Raw genomic sequence first — 16,377 nt, forward strand, 5'->3', positions numbered from 1 at the left:
AGTGCCCATGGGGACCTACATCCTCAGCTTCGCCCGTCGGCTTAAGCTTAGCGGCAGCCTTATCAGCCTCTTCGTCTTCCTCGTCCTCCTCGTCATCATCTTCTTCATCGTCGTCGTCGGCGGCCGGCTTGGCCGCTGGCTTGGCGGCGGCGGCGGCAGTAGGCTTTGCTGGGACTTCGTCGTCCTCCTCATCATCATCTGAATCATCATCATCATCGTCGTCGTCATCCTCTGCAGCGCCAGCTTTGGCGTTGCCGTTGGTGACAGCCGCAGCTGGCTTGACTGGCTCGTCCTCGTCGTCGGAGGCGTCGCTGCTATCATCAGCCGCAGCCGTGCCGTTTGTACCATTCGTCTTTGGTGCGGCCTTGGCAGGGACAACTTCTTCCTCATCATCGTCCTCATCGTCATCGCTGCTCTCGGAGCTCTCACTGGTCTCATCGTCAGATGGCTCAGGAGTCGGCTCCTTGACCTTCTTCTTCTTCCCATCCTTCCCAACTTTCTTAGCAACAGTGGTCGCAGAAGCCTTGGCAGTGCTCTTCGGCGCCTCAGCAGGCTTGGTCACACGACCAGCCTTGACCTTCTTGCTCGCCTCCACGGCAGGCGTTGGCGCAGCGGCCGCTGCAGCCTTGCTTGACTTCTTGTCCTTGGCCATTGCTGGAAATTTATGACAAGCTGTAGTCTCTGCGTCAAAGTCAGTGGAAACAGCCCCTCAAAGTGAATGTAGCTCGCATTGGTCTCTCTCTCGTCTCAAACACCCAGCAAAAAGGACGTCAAGCGGTCAAGTTCGGACGGCAGCAAAGACAAAGCAGCAATAGCCCACAAGCGACGGCAGTCGCAGTTCAAGCCCTCTGAAGCCCACGTACGGTCGCTAATAGCAACCTTCAAGCCCACGAGTGAAACGCCCCCCAAGGATGCCGTCTCTATGCCAGCCAGCGATGACCGCTGCTCTTGCCCACTGATCGGCGGCAACGTCAAGGCGATGTGTTCCCACAAGGTGCCAACACGAAGCGCGCGATGTAATAATTGCCCACAAACCAACAGAGTGTGAAGACTCGGTCACGCCAGTAGCGTGTTGAGTGTGTAGGGAGCCAACGAACCAAATGTATCTGCGTACGCACTTAAAGATCCCTCGAACAATCCCTCAGTAAATGATTCACAATGGCGATTGTAGTGGTGCAACAACTATTGGCAATTGCTTGCGGTGGATGTGTGGAAGAGAATATGTCGATTGACTCGGAAAGAAGTTTTGTGCACTAGCTTTTCCTGTGCGCTAGTGGAAGTGGGTCTCGAACGCTACTGCCGCTACAGTACCGCAGCTTAGCGAACAACCAGTCGCGTGACGGGCTTCACATTGCCACATGGTCGAGAAAGAACATCGCTCGCCGCCCGCCGTCCGTCAGACTTCGCTTTGCAAGGGAGCCGATTTATACGGAGCATTACTACCAAGCACATCTTGGCATAGACAAGAGACGTCTCGTTGAACAACACGGTCGACCGAGCATAACACTACTTTAGAGATAAGGGACGGTAAGCTGATAATGGAATCTTCTTGCTCAAAACTTCACACTCGTTCAGATAGTATGTCAGGTACCAGACTTCGATGGACACACCGCTTGCGTTCAGGCTTGATACCAGCCTGCGCCATTCCGGACCTTTCCCAGTTTCAGCAGCACAGAATGTGGTGGTATGGTTACAACATCTCCGGTAAGCTCGAAAAATTGGGCAACTGCCTCAAATGCTCGCCGCTGCATACAACAACTATATAGAGCAGAACTTTTTCCTCCCCGTCACCTGAACACCCAAGTGTTAGAGTGATCGCAGGTTGCAGCGGGTGCAGGATCTTTCAATAGCTCTCTTTGTGTTACATTCCTACATGTGATTTCGGCCGTCCTTGTGCCTTCCCGCATCATCAGAGATAATTGCAGTCTCGATCTTCCGTACCGAACCCTCTAAAGATCATGGCTCAGGCCGTCGACAATGGTCTGCTCGCCTTCGTCGACATGTAAGACTGTCCTTGCTTTGTCGCCATAACCCGGATAGTAGCCCTGCGCATACTCGTCGTACTCGCCGAGATTGGGAAACCAGGTGCCGTTCCATTTGTGGGAAAATACGGTACCAGTGCCGAACTCACTGTTGCTCAAACCAGCCGTGAGTGCGGAGAACACGTGAAGGTGCTTGGGCGACACATAGGCGAGGATTGGCGCATCCACGTAGTAATTGATGATGGGACGGCCCAGAATCTGCCAGTCAGTCCACAGTTTGCCATTGAACGAACTGTACGTCAATGGCGCCGCTTGCTCGCTGACGTTCCGACCGGCAAGATGAATGACACCATTGTCGGCATGAACGACCCCTGGCAACTCTGGGAACTCTCCCAGCCCTTCCCAGGCACTCCAACCACTTCCAGTCGATGCTGCGTGCCAGAAGCGGGTTTCGAAATCAAGGCCCCAGAGATGGGTTTGCTTAGTATCTGAGTCGAATGTGACTCACATTGCCATGAAGCCGTCCTCGCTGGTACCATTTATGTGGTCCCAAGCTGTGCCTGGTGGGTTGTACTTGGAGCCATCCCACGATTTGCGAGCAATGGTACCATTGTAACGAAGACCAAAGTAGTCCGTGCCCTTGCCGGTGCTGACCGCCAAAGGTTCGTTGCTCGTAATGAACCCGCCTTCCTCCTCATCGTCAGGAACAGTCTGCCATCCCGACCAATCCGAACCACTGTAGGTAGTACGACTCATATAGGCGGAGGCATTATAAGCGACGAGCTGGACCTGACTGGTGGATGAACCGGTCTGCGCCACGTTGAATGATTGGAACAGTTGGTCGTGACCAAAGCTGCTGATATTCTTGAACGCCGACCAGGTCTGACCATCCCAGGTTGAGTGGAGCACTTCTAAGAAATAATCGCCAATCCTTGGAGCGGCAGCGACGAAGACATCGAGCTTGCCAGATCCACGGGAAGCGAGTTTTGGCTGGCCGCGAAGTGGCCTACCAGTGTTGCTTACAAGTCGCATTCCATCGTAGTCTTCGTTGGACACTGCAGAGTCGGGTGACCATAGGTCGGGAGGGGTCCAAGATGCATGATAAACACAGCCTTTCGCAACGTTAACCGTGGCAGTGACCATATCCAGCCTACCGCTGCTAGACCAGAAACGAAGGGGATATCGCTTGACATCATACTGTGCCGCGGCCTATCAGACTGTCAGCGAGTCCCGTTAAGTCGGTCACGTAGTATTTCAGGCTCAAGACCTGACCGCAGCTACCAGCACGCTGATCAGCAGACGGGACGCTAGCATTTTGGCAGAACTGAAGCTCGGCGTAGATCAGAAAAGGAGAACAAAGACTGAGCTGTCGGGAAGAAGGTGGAGAGAAGGATTTATACCGAGCTGCAATGATCTCAGGGCATAGATCGTACGATCGGAGATGTGCCACCATGTAAGCGAGGATAGCTTCTTCACCGGAGCTGGAGGAGAGGTAGCTTTCTGACTAGAACTTAGTGTTGGACCTTTCTTGACCGAACCAAAGAGCGTGCTACTCCCTGTGTACAACCGTAGCGCACTTCTGCGCCATAGCTACAGTACGCTATTGAGCTGCAGCCTCTTGAGTGAGACGCCTTTCCCAGTAGAGCATAGCCTCGACGAGACTACGCGGTCACACTCGGGCTGCCCAAGAAGAGTCCAATATCCTAGAAGCATGATTCATGACGTATCTGTAGCAGAAGTGCTGCACCTTATGCGAAAGCAAGGCAGGTGGTGACTCTTCACCACATGGCTTCGCTGGACGCAGAAACCCAGTGATGCGCAGGCTCGCTGATGTACTGCGCGCAAGTGTTGCAGCCAATATGCATCTGGCCGTCAAGGCCAAGTTCAGGGACGGCATCAGTAAACGCAAATGCAGGTCGAGCTTCACTGCCTCGTTGCGGGCCAATACAAGTTGTAATTCATCGTTCCAGGAACTTGCGCAGTGCATGCTGATGCATCGCACGACCCACCAGAATGATGCGTTAGCTGTACAAGTGTTAGTTTTCTTCACGCTCAAGGCCTTCCTTAGCACACCAAGCCATATTTGCGGACATTACAAGGTGAATGTGGTAGGCCCATAGCAGACGAAATGTGTTGATGAACATGAGAGTGTCGCGCTTTAAATGCTGCTAGCTCGCGTAGTGATTCTATGAGCTCGTCGAGCATGCGCTGATCGACGTTGATCACTTCACAGCCTAATGTTCGTCTAGACACAAGTCCCAGCATCAAAGTTCATTGCCGCTTGAATCCTGAACGCAAAATAACCGGTCTCCAGCACCGTACTTCGAAATGCATAGCAAGTGTCTTTGGAGGTCGAGATGGACGAATAGCCGATGTATGTCATTGATGGTCATCCTCAGCTGATGGCGTGTACAAGAACAAGCCATGTGCTTCTAGCATATTATAGCGATTTGGGGGAGGCGAATTGTCGGCGCCGAAATCGAGCCTATTGATTCACTAGAGTAACACGAAGTTCGAGTGTGAAAAGGAAGCTCATCCTGGTATTTCGTTCGGCAATAGCGCATGGCTCGCTCCGAGGTACCGTCCGCATGACGCCATCCAGAGCTAGAACGTGTACGCGCAGAGGTTGCAGTGGTGTGCCTATTGTGTGAGATCCGTCACTTGCGAGTGCTCCCGATGCTGAGCCAGAGGTGACAGCGCTGACGGGGCAGCCACTTCCAGGGGAGGCTACCACGTTCTGGTGCTCCACGCATTCCGAGAGTATACAATGAATCGAAGTGTTGCGGGAATGCCCGGCGGTCCAACGGCACGCTCCGTAACCGTATTGTAATTGGCTGGTGAGACCACAGACGTGCCCCAGAAAGATTCGGGGCGTAAAGGTCAAGACACAATCTGAACGACGTGCCTCCGTACTGGACGCCACTAACACATCTTACTGAAGGCAAGTGAGGTGGCAACAGTAAGACTTGGCGAGTTACGTCGGCCAAACCAACGGACAGCTCGGTCGTTCGATCAGCATGTCCCGGTAGTCCACCATGTCGCCTCAGCCATCATCACATCGGCCACGGAGGAGACGGCCCGCTGAGGCAGGAAGTTCCAACGGTGCCATCACCACAACCTCTGCCGCACAACATGAACGACCAGCCTTCCCCCTGGTCGCCTTCTTCTGGCCCATCAAAGGCGCCAACATCACGCAATGGGTCACTCTCCCCTGCATCCTCATGATCGCCTTCCTCTTCCGGTGGTGCACTGCCCTCTGGCCCTACTCCGGCTATCGAAAGCCGCCTATGCATGGCGACTTCGAAGCGCAGCGGCACTGGATGGAGCTTACCATCAGCCTCCCAGTCACGCATTGGTACTTCCATGACCTTGAATGGTGGGGGCTGGATTACCCGCCCTTGACTGCCTATCATTCTTGGCTGTTGGGTCAGGTTGGTTCGTTTCTGAATCCGAGTTGGTTCCGACTGTACCTCAGCCGCGGACTGGACGATCAAGGGCTCAAAGTGTTCATGCGTGCCACTGTGGCTGCGTCGGAATATCTGGTTTACGTTCCTGCAGCTGTGTTGTGCGTGCGGCAGTTGGCACGACAGTCGAACATCAATATCTGGGAGGCCTCGATTGCATTGACGGCGATATTGATGCAGCCTGCGACTGTCTTAATTGACCATGGTCACTTCCAGTATAACACCGTCATGCTAGGCTTCATGCTCACTACTATTGCTAGTATGCTTGCCGGACGGCCGCTATGGAGTTGTGTCTTCTTCGTCGGAGCGCTGGGCTTCAAGCAGATGGCTCTCTTCTATGCGCCAGCCGTCGCTGCGTATCTCGCCGGCATCTGCTTCTTCCCGAAATTGGACATACCGCGCTTTGTGGGGATTGCTGTAATCACACTGGCTTCCTTTGCAGTGCTCTTTCTTCCTCTGCTGCTCGGCACGGCATATGATACGTACCGCAACGCACCGTTACCCGCAGACGCCGTGACACCGCCTCTACTCTCAGCAATACCCTTCTCACTATCGGAGAAGGTGTGGTACTACCCATACATTTTCCAGCTTACGCAAGCCATTCACCGCATCTTCCCATTCGCCCGAGGACTCTTCGAGGACAAAGTAGCGAATCTTTGGTGTGCTGTCCACAGCTCCGGCATCCACAAGCTACACAACTACGACTCTGCGCTACTCAGCCGGGCTGCCCTAGGCCTCACTCTAGCCTCCATCCTACCACCGTGCGCTCTGATCTTCTTCAAACCACGAAAAGAATTAATATTGTATGCCTTCGCCGCAACATCCTGGGGCTTCTTCCTCTGTTCATACCAAGTGCACGAGAAGAACGTGCTGCTTCCGCTACTGCCTATGACGCTGCTGCTAGCGACAGAAGGCGGCATGAAGCCCTCCACTCGAGCTTGGGTCGGCTTCGCTAATATCCTCGCTTGCTGGACGCTGTTTCCACTGCTCGTAAAGGATGAGTTGCGGATACCCTACTTCGTACTCACGGGTCTCTGGGCGTACTTGATGGGCCTTCCGCCTGTCGATATTAGTGCGTATAAGTTATCACGCAGTGAAGGCGGGTTACACATTATCAGCAAGGTCATCCATTTTGGCATCTATGCTGTTATGGTAGCATGGCATGTCGCGGAAGCGGCGCTTGCACCACCCGAAAACAAGCCGGATCTTTGGGTCGTCGCCAATGTCTGTTTTGGTGCTGCTGGATTCGGAATCTGCTACTTTTGGTGCTTGTGGCGCCTGGTTGAGGAGAGTGGGATATTGTATGATATGAGACTGCTGAAGAGAAAGGCCCAGGAAGGGAAGAAGATGCAGTAATCGTTCTCATTCGAATAGTGGACATGTTATTGCATAGCATGGAGCGCGGAGAGCTGCTGACCTTATATGTACAAATAGTGTACAGTACTCGACAGTCTTGCCACCATCTATTTCGGGTCATCCGGAACATGCGCCAGTCGCCATCGCTATGCATCAAATCCCAGGACGACGATATCCTCTCATACTAAACCTCATGCAAGATTGAACCCATAAGTCTTCATGCAACTCCGATACTGTCCAACCAAGTCCTTGCACGCATCTTGCGGATCCGCGGCATTGCTGAAGAGCATGCACTCATCGCGCGCAGACTTCTCGTCTTTGCATACGCAGCACGGCTGGTTTCGGGTGTTAGAGCGGTGTATGTGTGGAATACATGGTCGTGAATGAGCAAAATTGCGCACCTTGACTTTGGCCGTTGCCTCTCCGCCTTGCGGCTTCACGTCCGCTGCGAGGTTGTTCACGCGCATTTGAGATGCTACGGCGGTGTTAGAGCCGTTTGGTAAGGTCGGGGTGGGATTACTGACTATTGACTGCTGTCGCCGACATCTTTGCTACCGCGGGATGGTTCTATCCTTGACCAAGTCGAGAAGAAGATGGATGCGAAGAGTTGATTATTCGTCGCATGGCGTCAACGAAGCATTAATCAGCGATACGACCCTGGATCCGCGTGGGGCGCACATGGCGTGAAAGCTTATTGCGGAGCCTCAAAACACATGTCAACACTGCCGGTTTCTACCAAATAGCATCTCTTGCTGGCACATACACCAGAACTGCGATCAATCAGGTATTTGCAGGATGTCCCCAAAGACATTCAGTCTCCGAGGACAAGCTCTCAAACTCAACACCGCCGAAGACATTAAGAAACACGCGCAACCCCTCGGCGAAGCCATAGACTTCGAGATCGTTCATCTAGAAGGCAACACAATCGGCGTGGAGGCCGCAGAAGCACTAGCCAGCCTCTTGTCAAAGCAACAAGACCTCCAAGAAGCGAACTTAGCAGACATCTTTACCGGCAGACTGTTATCAGAAATACCTTCAGCGCTTGACAGTCTACTGAAAGCCCTCCTCAGGTGTCCCAAACTACATACGGTGAACCTGAACGACAATGCCTTTGGCCTGAACACCGTGGAACCTCTCCGCCCGTTTCTGAGCCAGCATACCCCGCTACAGCATCTCTACCTCAACAACAACGGGCTAGGACCTGCAGCGGGCACGCTTGTAGCAGACGCACTTGCGCAGCTTGCGGAGAAGAAGGCGCAGGCGCGGAAGACGCAGGGTGAAAGTGCCGTGCCTGATTTGGAGACGGTGGTGTGTGGGCGGAACAGGCTGGAGAATGGGTCTATGGCAGCGTGGGTGAAGGCTTACACGGCTAATGACAAGGTGAAGACGGTGAAGATGGTGCAGAATGGGATTAGGCAGGAGGGGATTGCGGCGTTGTTGCAGAAAGGGTTGTCAAAGTGTAAGGAGTTGAAGGTACTGGATTTGCAGGTGAGTCTTCATCAGTTGAGCGATCCCAATGCGTAAACTGCTGGGTTGCCAATACTTGTCAACATGCTAATCCGTGACAACAGGATAACACCTTCACTTCCCGCGCCGCCAAAACCCTCGCCACCGTGCTCCCCAGCTGGCCCTTTCTCCGCGACCTGGGTGTCGGTGACTGCCTCCTCAGCGCGCGGGGAGGCGTGTTACTTGGCGAAGCCCTCTCCCAATTCCACAACAAGCAGCTTGAGGTACTACGGTTACAATTTAATGAGATCGATGTCAAGGGTCTTAAAGCCATCACCGATGCCGCAACGTCTCAGAATGCGCTACCGCGGTTACGTAGGGTGGAACTGAATGGGAATAAATTTAGTGAGGAGGATCCGAACGTCAAGAAATTGCAGACGCTGCTGAGCGAGCGGAAGGAGAAGGATGGGAGCGAGTATCCGGACGTTGATGAGGATGATGAGGACGCGTGGGGCTTGGATGAGTTGGATGAGCTTGAAGATGAAGACGAGGAGGAGGAGGAAGAGGCGGAGCAGGAAGATGAGGTTGAGGACGAAGCGGAGAAGGTGGTGGAGGAGGCCGAGGTGGCGGAAGACGAGCCGGTTGCGCAAGAGAAGGATAAGGAGGTTGATGAGCTGGCTGATGCGCTTAGTAAAACGGAGCTGAAGTAGGCTTCGTGGTCTGCTGGGTTGGGCATAGCGTTGGCTTGCGTGGTGGGAAAGGATGCATGGACGGCAGGTTACTTTGGTTGATGTTGCTTGTGATACCACTACGCGATACCCATAGCCACAACGACGGGCTACGGCCAAGTTCAGCGAAGACACTCGCCGAAGTGAAAGCTGAAAATGCCGTTTCCTGAGGTGCGCGTCAACACCATTTGCGCCACTACCTACTCCAAACGGCTGCTGGCTCACATACCTTTTTTCCCACCCTTCTACTTCTTCAGCTTACGCTCCTGCTCTTCGCGCTCCTGCCCCTCATCGTCCTCATCGTCCGTGGGTCGCTTACGTGATTCCTGGGCAAGTGGATGCTGGCTACGCAGCTGCGCCTGCCCAGTGAGCGTCGCTGACACGTTTGCCGCCGTCCCACTGACGCTCGATCGAGGCGTAGCCGCACGAGAAAAGGGCTGAGGCGGAGCAATCTGTGGCCGCTGCTTCACCTTCTCACGCTGCACCGCCGCATGCTGCGTTTGCTCCGAACGGCTATTTGTCCTGGGCTGTGCCACTTTGTGACCAGCTGGCCTAACCTCGGGCTCGTGGAAGGTGTAAGCTGAGCTCTTCCGTTTCACATCGGGTCTCGGTGGGCCGGTATGGTCATCAGGGTCTTCGTGGTCTTCTCTGTCTTCGTGCTTCACTGCAGAATGCTTGCGCTCGATGGGCTCAAGGTCCTCGCCATCACCAGGCAGATTCGGGAATGTTATTACGGTCGCTCGGTTAGCTCCCTTGGCGTTTGATGGCTTTCGTGCCGGCTTGCGTACTGGTCGCACCACCGCCGCCTGCAGTCTCTTCGGCGCGGTGGTATCTGCTACGCCACCGGCCTTCCAGGAAATCACCGACTTAGCACGTGTCATGCGTCCTTGATCGGAGGGCCCTGGAATGATGTTGGCGGTGTTGCCTTCCACTCTCTGGTCGAGGTACATCGTCCTGTCGGTCGACGGTCCTCGCTCCACAGTCTGCCAGGTACTGCCCCTTCCACGATAGAGTTTGCCTATCTGATCCGACTGGAGCTTATCTGGTGGATTTGCATCGCTGTCGACATATGCGCGTTGAGTGGGCACCACAATTGGCTCCGAGTCGTATTCCGATGTTGACCTACGCTCACGGCTTGTGGCATCCTGATTGAGTTTAGCTTGAGAAGGCTGGTCCGGCTCCGGCTCCGGCTTCGGTGGACTGCTGTCGTGCTCATTATCGGGCTGACGGCCCTCCTGAGCATTGAGGTCGTGGACATCGTCCGAAGTGCCCAGTGGTACAACCTTCGACCCGTGATTCTCCAGCTCCGGTGAGGTGCTGTTACGCTGAGCATCGGGTTCATGGTCCCCCTCATCATTGACATCATCGAGCTCATCACGGCTCACTGGTGAGACAACCTCCCATTCGTGCTCTGCTGTTTCGAGCTGATCATTGTGCTGACCAGTAGATGTGACGGCTAGTTTGTCGGCAGGGATCGGGGTGGGCTGCGTTGGTTTGGGGCTCCGTCTTGAGCCGGCGAGCCGTCCACGATGCCGAAGTACTGCCTCAAGCCGGTCAAGCGTCCGTTCAGAAATCTTCGAACTTGTTGCGACGTCCGCCAACTTCTCTGCTGCAATGATTGAAGGGAAGGTGGCCACTACAGCATCAATGTCGGTATCAGTCGGTCCGCCAGTGAGAGTGGTAGTTGATGGAGGCTGCGGCTGCTGGAGATTCTCATTTCGGTTGCCTGATGTCCGACGTGCGTGGCGGTTATTGGTGTTGTGTGTGCTATCGGGTGTCTGCACAGTCTGGCCGTCGGAAGATTGAGGTCGGTAGTGGATGGTCACGTCGCCAAGACGTACCTTCCGCGTTCCGTTCGGCCACACGTCGATTTCCAGACCGCCGACGCCAACAACGTTTTCCACCTTGTGCCGCTCTGGCGGTGACTGCTGTTTTAGTCGCTGCTCGACTCTATCAAGGCGAATCCGAACATGACGGTGCGCCTCCCACAGCCGCGTTTGACTGTCCAGCACACGTCCTTGATTTGCTTCAACATCCTCGAGTATGGAAGCAAGACTTCGTTGATGTCCATCCGCCATGACAAGGAATCGCTGTGCTGAGTAGCTTGCGTAGGACGGGACTGTTAGCGTTTCTAGGTGCTTATAAGTGATCCGGATACTGATCGGACCGTCGCTTGCAGCGATGCCGTTTGCTCGTGTCCATTGTCGGAGAGATTAGCTCTACGTTCCAGAGAAAGAAGGCCACCACATCGGTCATTGTGTCAGACAAAACAAAGTTGGAGATGCAAGACACACAGCGGGCTTGTCATGTCTAAACAGACGTCGCGCAGAGAGTGTGCTTCGCCCTGCGGTCCAGCGTTCTTCATCGCAATGCTTGCTGGCAATCTAACAGAGTAAGAGCGGAGCTTGCGCTATGGCACATCTGTTGCTCCGTTTGCTGCAACCGGATATCGCAGGGTAGGCCGAACAAAACCGTGCGTTGAATTGCCATGCATTAAGTTGGCCAGTATCCCGGCTACCCTCTAGATATGTCTGGATTCTCCTGTCGTCATATTGGTGGTCATCGTAGTCACTACTTGAGTGGAACGGAAACTATCGTTGCACTCCTCATGCTCATGGTTGGGGGGTTGATGCCCTTGTTCTGTGCTGCACAGTCGCCGGGAAGGCTCACTTCTCCTTGTCCACCACGTAGATCTTCGGCACGGCCTCCTTTAGCCTTTGCTTGTCTGCTTCAGTTGGCGTGAAACCAAAGATCTTCTCTGCCTCATCACTGACGAGAAGGCCCAGACTGGCATATGCAATAATGCCTCCGCCAATAAGGAGTCGGGTACGGCTTGAAAGGTTACGGTATGATTGCCACAACGACATATTGGGCGCCGGTGCAATTGTCAGTGTTGATTAGGGAGTCCTTGAGAGCCTATCGAAGCGAAGATCCCACGTTCGGGAGGTCGCAGTTCTTCGGAGCGAATGCGATGGTGTAGAGGGTCTAGAACCGCCACGACTTTTGCCTGGTTGCGACTAGTTTTGGCTGCAAGAGTCGACTACCTCCTCTACACTTGCCTGATGCTGGACTTCACTCTTCTTGTTGCTCCATTGTAAGATATAATGGTTGGGTCAAGGCCTTTCACCATCCGTTACTGCTCGCCGCAAACACCCATGAGTGGACGCTATGCTTGCATTGCTGTGGGAGCCCACTGTGGAGACCTACCTGCACTAGCTTGACACGACAATGAGCTTGAATTCACATCCTTACCGCGTTCCGTTGCCAATCAACTTCCAAGCCAACATGGCAGCCTCGAATCCTGTAGACTACCTTGCCATCCGAAACACCATTGCTCGTTACTGTATTGCGCTAGATACCAAGGACTTTGGTCTGTTCGACCATGTCTTCACGCAGGACGTTGACACAGTATATCCCTTCTTCGAGGTCAAAGGAATGAAAGATGTTGCCGCCCGCATACAGAAGAGGCATGCTATGTCATGGGAATATGCAGGGACGTTCTGCTGATGTCTTGCAGACTCTCGCCAGTCACGACTCAGCATGCACTAACCACACAGCTTATCGAAATAGCCGCAGATGGCAAGACCGCCAAAGCCACGACATACTTCACCGGCGTCCACTTCGGACAAGGGAAGTGGGAAGGCAAGGAGGTTACTGCGTGGGGAACGTACGCCGACACGCTTACTCTGACTGAAGGCCAGCCGTCTCTGCCAGGGTCGAGCGGGCAGTGGCTCATCAGCAGGCGGGAGGTCTCATTCACGAAGCGGTTAGGTGAGGAGGGTGTCATGGATGGCGAGTAGCTGCATTCGACGCATCGAGTCTCTACCCGGTCTCGCAGAATGGTTTATCGTCCAGACTTCGTGTCCACTTCCGTCGCAGCGCAGTGCGGTCCTCCTTTCCAGAAGCTTTCATTGCGAAGCAGGTCTTGCGGCAGCCTCAGTGGCCTAGACCATCTCCCGTGAGTTTATTGCTGATCACTACTAAACCATCCTGGTTCAAGTGTATGCGTGTTTCAGACAAGCGCCTTCGAACCTGGGCCGAAGCCACGGCGCGTAACAAGCGCGAGCACGCATTCTTTTATACTACCCACTCGCAATTTTTTGATGACAACGTGGCATCAGGACAGACTGTGCGCACAGGTATTTGTGTATTGTGCCTAACCATCCTCACCTAGCTTTCCGCCGCATTGCTCACTAACAACACCCACGTTCTGCGAAGTCAACGATGGCGACGGCGGTGAGGAATGCCTGTCAGTATGGAATTATCCAGGCCTGTGTGTCCACAGCTAATGTATCCTTAAGCAAATTGTCGATCGTCCCAAAGCTATACCAGCGACATCCCTTCAACCTTCAATAGTAATAAAACGACTCTGTGCGGCTTCAGCTACCCCGATCCTACAGGCTTTCGGAACCTGTCTTGTACGTCGTTAGGGGGTATTGAGTCCTCCTCTACGCTAATCAGCTAACCGAGCTTCTGGGCTGTAGCGTGTTGGACAGGGCCAGTCCAAGTCAGCAACGAATGCTTCCAGTATTGCGAAGTCGTTTCCACAGAGTCTGAGACGACGTGGGGATATTGCGTCTCGTTGAACACGCCGAATCTTACCCGACCTATATTGACAACGTGCAATAGCCGCGTTGCATAGAATGGAACGGAGTCACTGGGCAGACGTAGCGGGCTACCTGGCTTACTGGTGCTGCTGATGCTCGCCATCGCCACATTGGGATGACTGCGCGGAGTGAAGACTTGGACTTATAAATGATCATTAAGCAGGCGCCAAGTTCGACCTCCTACTACGCACGGCTCGGCGGGACTGTGGTCACGATGCGCGGGTGTGTGTGAGTGCTCCCATCTGAGACCGACAATATCCTTCGGAGGTGTGCAGATCCGATGCTGAATGTGAACAGCATAAGGGAGACGAGCATTTCCAGACAGCATCAGTGCCACACATAAGCCTGACAGCCAGACGACGCTGACGGAGTATGATCCATGAGGAGGTGGACTTGAGCAGCGTTAATGACAGGTCCTGAAGTGCCCGGGCATTCACGAAGCGATCAGCCATGAGACTGGCGTTTCCTTACTTCTCTGGTACGGTTCGCAGAGCCATGTGGTATGCCAGCTGCTCGGAATCGTTGCTTGCAAGTCTGCGCTGCTGGTCGATATTACGCTCTTATGTCTTGCAGTAGTATGGTACACCGTGGTCTTCACATTATTCGCACCTACCAAGGTCAATACTAGTTCGTTGTTGCTCTTTACGGCTCGTGTGCTCACCATCCAGGCCTCCTCACTTTCCCTCGTCTTTCATGCCACCAGTCCCACCCACGGCCGGTCGGTACGGCACATACCCACCCCACAACTCCGCAGGTTCCTGCTGCTCCACCACCGAGCCAAGCTGTGGCGTCACCGGACTATATCCCGGCGGTCCTGCAAACCCACTGCTCCGGTTCGTCATCATACTGATCGTTGGGCTATGGTTCGACGACCCATCTAGCTCACTCTTCTGACCACCGCTCGCCCGGTTCGTTGCGACAGGGTAGCTGTCCAGCTCCGGCGCCCGACCGTCAGGCGGGACATACCCTACCTGGTGGCCGAACTTCTCGGCCTTGTCACCATCCGAGGATTCATGCGAATGTTGGGTTGGCCTTTTGGCTTTGCGCTGGCGCCGCCAGAGCAGACAGCCTAGCATGCTGGCGATTATGAGCACGACTGGGACGCCGACTGCGATGCCCACAATCATGTCCAAACGTGAGTGCGACGGATCCGAAGCTTCCGCGCTCGGTGACGCAGTCGACGGTAGAGCCGGCGCCGAGACGGTCGAGATGAGCACTATGGTTGTTGCTACGCCATCCGTATTAGTGGCCACTGACTGTGACGATATCACCAAAGCGCTGGATGAGGTTGCGGAGCTCTGCGTAGACGACATAAGCGTAGAGGATGCCGAAATCTGTACGCTAGCTGGTGAGCTTGCTGTTGTAGAAGCTGTCGTCGAACTTGGCCTCGCGGCATAGCCCGTCAGGCTGGAGGTGGTCCGAGCAGTGCTTGGGAAAGACTTGGAGGTGCTCATGGTTGCTGGGACGTTGTCAGCTTGGATGACCAATATGTTGTGCGTCGAGACATACTTGAACTCGAAGCCGCACTGTTCGACGACTTGGAAGATGTCACCGAGCTCGCCGAAGGTATGCTTGAAATAAAGGCTACCTGACTGCCTCGAGGGAGACTGAAGGAGGCGTTGTCACCGTTGGCTACATCGCAGCAATTGAACGAGCGGTTGCCATCGCAGCACCAGCTTCTGTGCAAGCGTCAGCGTACATCTCTTCTGTATGCTTCGACATTGCCCACCCGTCACTGCACTGGAGAAGAGCCTCGTTGCCACCCGCCGTGTTGTTCTGCGTGCAGAACCCCGGACAGCTGCTTGCTTGCCACGTCTGGTCGGTGCAGGTGTACCGCCCGTAGTAATCGGCATTCCCGAGGTAACAGAGTCCATTGCTTTCGCATGCCCAGTTTAGGGGACAGCAGGCTCCGCCATTCGAGGAGCAAGGTGCATCGCCGTGCGCGAGGTCTCCATTTGGGTAGTAGCAGTTCTGCGCCAGTGAGCCATGCGAACGTAGAAGTAAGAGGCTTGACAATGAGGGCAGAGTCTTCAATAGCCGCCGCATCCCTGTTGTTGTCTTGATTTCATGATCGCTTGTGGTTTGAAAATATGATTCTCGGAAGATGGAGTGACGTTGAAGTGGTGGCGCTGAGACGTTCCCGTTGCTGTCATGTGGTCGAGGCTTTTGCGTCCACGGGTGTAACTAAGCTATAAGTTAAACATTTGACACAGAAGGAGCTGTGAAACCTGCCTGCTCCGCACGTGCTGATGTCGATTTTAAGTCATGTAATGAAACGTCCTTAACAGCAACATTCTCGGTGACACCTAAGCAATAGACCTTCTGTCTGTCAGGGACACTATGGCAGCGCACGAGCAGAAATGCTCCCTGCGATGGTCGCTCGTTATGCTGGAGATGAAACACGGACGCCTGCATTGAAGCGGCCAAGTGCATCAATTGCCGCTCAAGCCTAAGTCCTCACGACATTGCATTCCCGTGCGCCACCGAGAAGTACATATTGCCGAAACCGAGGCTGCGTAGGACTGACCGTCCTCAAGCGGTGTCAGCCTGGCCCTCGGGTTTTCACATCATTGAAACATGACACCTGAACCCTGTCGTTCCCTGTTAGCGCGGCTGCCGTGTTGTGACGAGCGCAGAATAGTCGTTTCAGCCGATCATGCCTGAGTGGTGACATCAGATACATGCTTTGCAACATGAGAGGCGCTCCTTCCCAGTAGATTGACTTCCGTTTATGACGCCGTATCGGTGAATACCGCAAATGGGAGCCTTCCGATTCGCTCTGATGATGATCGCG

At 54.3% G+C, this 16,377-nt stretch overlaps 11 protein-coding genes across 11 annotated transcripts; 5 read left to right on the forward strand and 6 right to left on the reverse strand.

Annotated features, from left to right (window-relative positions):
* The first annotated feature begins 1,384 nt into the window (after positions 1–1,384).
* On the forward strand, positions 1,385–1,788 carry BAUCODRAFT_37293 (uncharacterized protein). Its single transcript, XM_007681093.1, has one exon. The coding sequence runs from the start codon at positions 1,539–1,541 to the stop codon at positions 1,764–1,766; it is 228 nt and encodes a 75-aa protein (XP_007679283.1). The 5' UTR covers positions 1,385–1,538; the 3' UTR covers positions 1,767–1,788.
* Positions 1,789–2,066: 278 nt separating this feature from the next.
* Positions 2,067–3,388, reverse strand: BAUCODRAFT_247200 (uncharacterized protein). The gene has a single exon (XM_007681494.1). The coding sequence runs from the start codon at positions 3,123–3,125 to the stop codon at positions 2,487–2,489; it is 639 nt and encodes a 212-aa protein (XP_007679684.1). The 5' UTR covers positions 3,126–3,388; the 3' UTR covers positions 2,067–2,486.
* Positions 3,389–4,109, reverse strand: BAUCODRAFT_247090 (uncharacterized protein). Its single transcript, XM_007681495.1, has one exon. The coding sequence runs from the start codon at positions 3,967–3,969 to the stop codon at positions 3,652–3,654; it is 318 nt and encodes a 105-aa protein (XP_007679685.1). The 5' UTR covers positions 3,970–4,109; the 3' UTR covers positions 3,389–3,651.
* A 908-nt stretch (positions 4,110–5,017) lies between these two features.
* On the forward strand, positions 5,018–6,802 carry BAUCODRAFT_75505 (glycosyltransferase family 57 protein; the record flags this gene model as incomplete). Its single annotated transcript, XM_007681154.1, has 1 exon — positions 5,018–6,802. The coding sequence occupies one exon, from the start codon at positions 5,018–5,020 to the stop codon at positions 6,800–6,802; it is 1,785 nt and encodes a 594-aa protein (XP_007679344.1).
* Positions 6,803–6,993: 191 nt separating this feature from the next.
* Positions 6,994–7,396, reverse strand: BAUCODRAFT_114097 (uncharacterized protein; the record flags this gene model as incomplete). Its single annotated transcript, XM_007681496.1, has 3 exons — positions 7,327–7,396; positions 7,204–7,277; positions 6,994–7,137 (listed from the first exon to the last, which is right to left on the reverse strand). The coding sequence occupies exons 1-3, from the start codon at positions 7,346–7,348 to the stop codon at positions 6,994–6,996; spliced, it is 240 nt and encodes a 79-aa protein (XP_007679686.1). The 5' UTR covers positions 7,349–7,396.
* A 37-nt stretch (positions 7,397–7,433) lies between these two features.
* BAUCODRAFT_246917 (uncharacterized protein) lies at positions 7,434–9,090 on the forward strand. The gene is made up of 2 exons (XM_007681497.1): positions 7,434–8,290; positions 8,374–9,090. Exons 1-2 carry the CDS (start codon positions 7,598–7,600, stop codon positions 8,956–8,958), a joined length of 1,278 nt encoding a protein of 425 aa, XP_007679687.1. The 5' UTR covers positions 7,434–7,597; the 3' UTR covers positions 8,959–9,090.
* Positions 9,091–9,221: 131 nt separating this feature from the next.
* BAUCODRAFT_26860 (uncharacterized protein) lies at positions 9,222–11,054 on the reverse strand (the record flags this gene model as incomplete). Its single annotated transcript, XM_007680969.1, has 1 exon — positions 9,222–11,054. One exon carries the CDS (start codon positions 11,052–11,054, stop codon positions 9,222–9,224), a length of 1,833 nt encoding a protein of 610 aa, XP_007679159.1.
* Positions 11,055–11,642: 588 nt separating this feature from the next.
* On the reverse strand, positions 11,643–11,843 carry BAUCODRAFT_76314 (uncharacterized protein; the record flags this gene model as incomplete). The annotated part of the gene is made up of 1 exon (XM_007681208.1): positions 11,643–11,843. The coding sequence occupies one exon, from the start codon at positions 11,841–11,843 to the stop codon at positions 11,643–11,645; it is 201 nt and encodes a 66-aa protein (XP_007679398.1).
* Positions 11,844–12,261: 418 nt separating this feature from the next.
* On the forward strand, positions 12,262–12,776 carry BAUCODRAFT_75608 (uncharacterized protein; the record flags this gene model as incomplete). Its single annotated transcript, XM_007681162.1, has 2 exons — positions 12,262–12,452; positions 12,494–12,776. The coding sequence occupies 2 exons, from the start codon at positions 12,262–12,264 to the stop codon at positions 12,774–12,776; spliced, it is 474 nt and encodes a 157-aa protein (XP_007679352.1).
* A 212-nt stretch (positions 12,777–12,988) lies between these two features.
* Positions 12,989–13,705, forward strand: BAUCODRAFT_247132 (uncharacterized protein). Its single transcript, XM_007681498.1, has 3 exons — positions 12,989–13,225; positions 13,278–13,394; positions 13,461–13,705. The coding sequence occupies exons 1-3, from the start codon at positions 13,201–13,203 to the stop codon at positions 13,616–13,618; spliced, it is 300 nt and encodes a 99-aa protein (XP_007679688.1). The 5' UTR covers positions 12,989–13,200; the 3' UTR covers positions 13,619–13,705.
* A 240-nt stretch (positions 13,706–13,945) lies between these two features.
* On the reverse strand, positions 13,946–16,075 carry BAUCODRAFT_246983 (uncharacterized protein). The gene is made up of 4 exons (XM_007681499.1): positions 15,313–16,075; positions 15,093–15,262; positions 14,245–15,042; positions 13,946–14,192 (listed from the first exon to the last, which is right to left on the reverse strand). The coding sequence occupies exons 1-3, from the start codon at positions 15,627–15,629 to the stop codon at positions 14,258–14,260; spliced, it is 1,272 nt and encodes a 423-aa protein (XP_007679689.1). The 5' UTR covers positions 15,630–16,075; the 3' UTR covers positions 13,946–14,192; positions 14,245–14,257.
* Positions 16,076–16,377: the final 302 nt, after the last annotated feature.

This window comes from Baudoinia panamericana, assembly GCF_000338955.1.
Source record: "Baudoinia panamericana UAMH 10762 unplaced genomic scaffold BAUCOscaffold_11, whole genome shotgun sequence".
Lineage (NCBI taxonomy): Eukaryota > Fungi > Ascomycota > Dothideomycetes > Mycosphaerellales > Teratosphaeriaceae > Baudoinia > Baudoinia panamericana.

Coding starts and splice junctions, on each gene's coding strand:
- BAUCODRAFT_37293 (XM_007681093.1), top strand. CDS start 1,539: ATGGAATCTTCTTGCTCAAAACTTCACACTCGTTCAGATAGTATGTCA.
- BAUCODRAFT_247200 (XM_007681494.1), bottom strand. CDS start 3,125: ATGGTCACTGCCACGGTTAACGTTGCGAAAGGCTGTGTTTATCATGCA.
- BAUCODRAFT_247090 (XM_007681495.1), bottom strand. CDS start 3,969: ATGCACTGCGCAAGTTCCTGGAACGATGAATTACAACTTGTATTGGCC.
- BAUCODRAFT_246917 (XM_007681497.1), top strand. CDS start 7,598: ATGTCCCCAAAGACATTCAGTCTCCGAGGACAAGCTCTCAAACTCAAC. Junction 8,291..8,373: donor TGAAGGTACTGGATTTGCAG/GTGAGTCTTCAT, acceptor CCGTGACAACAG/GATAACACCTTCACTTCCCG.
- BAUCODRAFT_247132 (XM_007681498.1), top strand. CDS start 13,201: ATGGCGACGGCGGTGAGGAATGCCT. Junction 13,226..13,277: donor GACGGCGGTGAGGAATGCCT/GTCAGTATGGAA, acceptor TGTATCCTTAAG/CAAATTGTCGATCGTCCCAA. Junction 13,395..13,460: donor AGGCTTTCGGAACCTGTCTT/GTACGTCGTTAG, acceptor TCTGGGCTGTAG/CGTGTTGGACAGGGCCAGTC.
- BAUCODRAFT_246983 (XM_007681499.1), bottom strand. CDS start 15,629: ATGCGGCGGCTATTGAAGACTCTGCCCTCATTGTCAAGCCTCTTACTT. Junction 15,263..15,312: donor CTTCTCCAGTGCAGTGACGG/GTGGGCAATGTC, acceptor ACGCTTGCACAG/AAGCTGGTGCTGCGATGGCA. Junction 15,043..15,092: donor CAGTGCGGCTTCGAGTTCAA/GTATGTCTCGAC, acceptor ACAACGTCCCAG/CAACCATGAGCACCTCCAAG.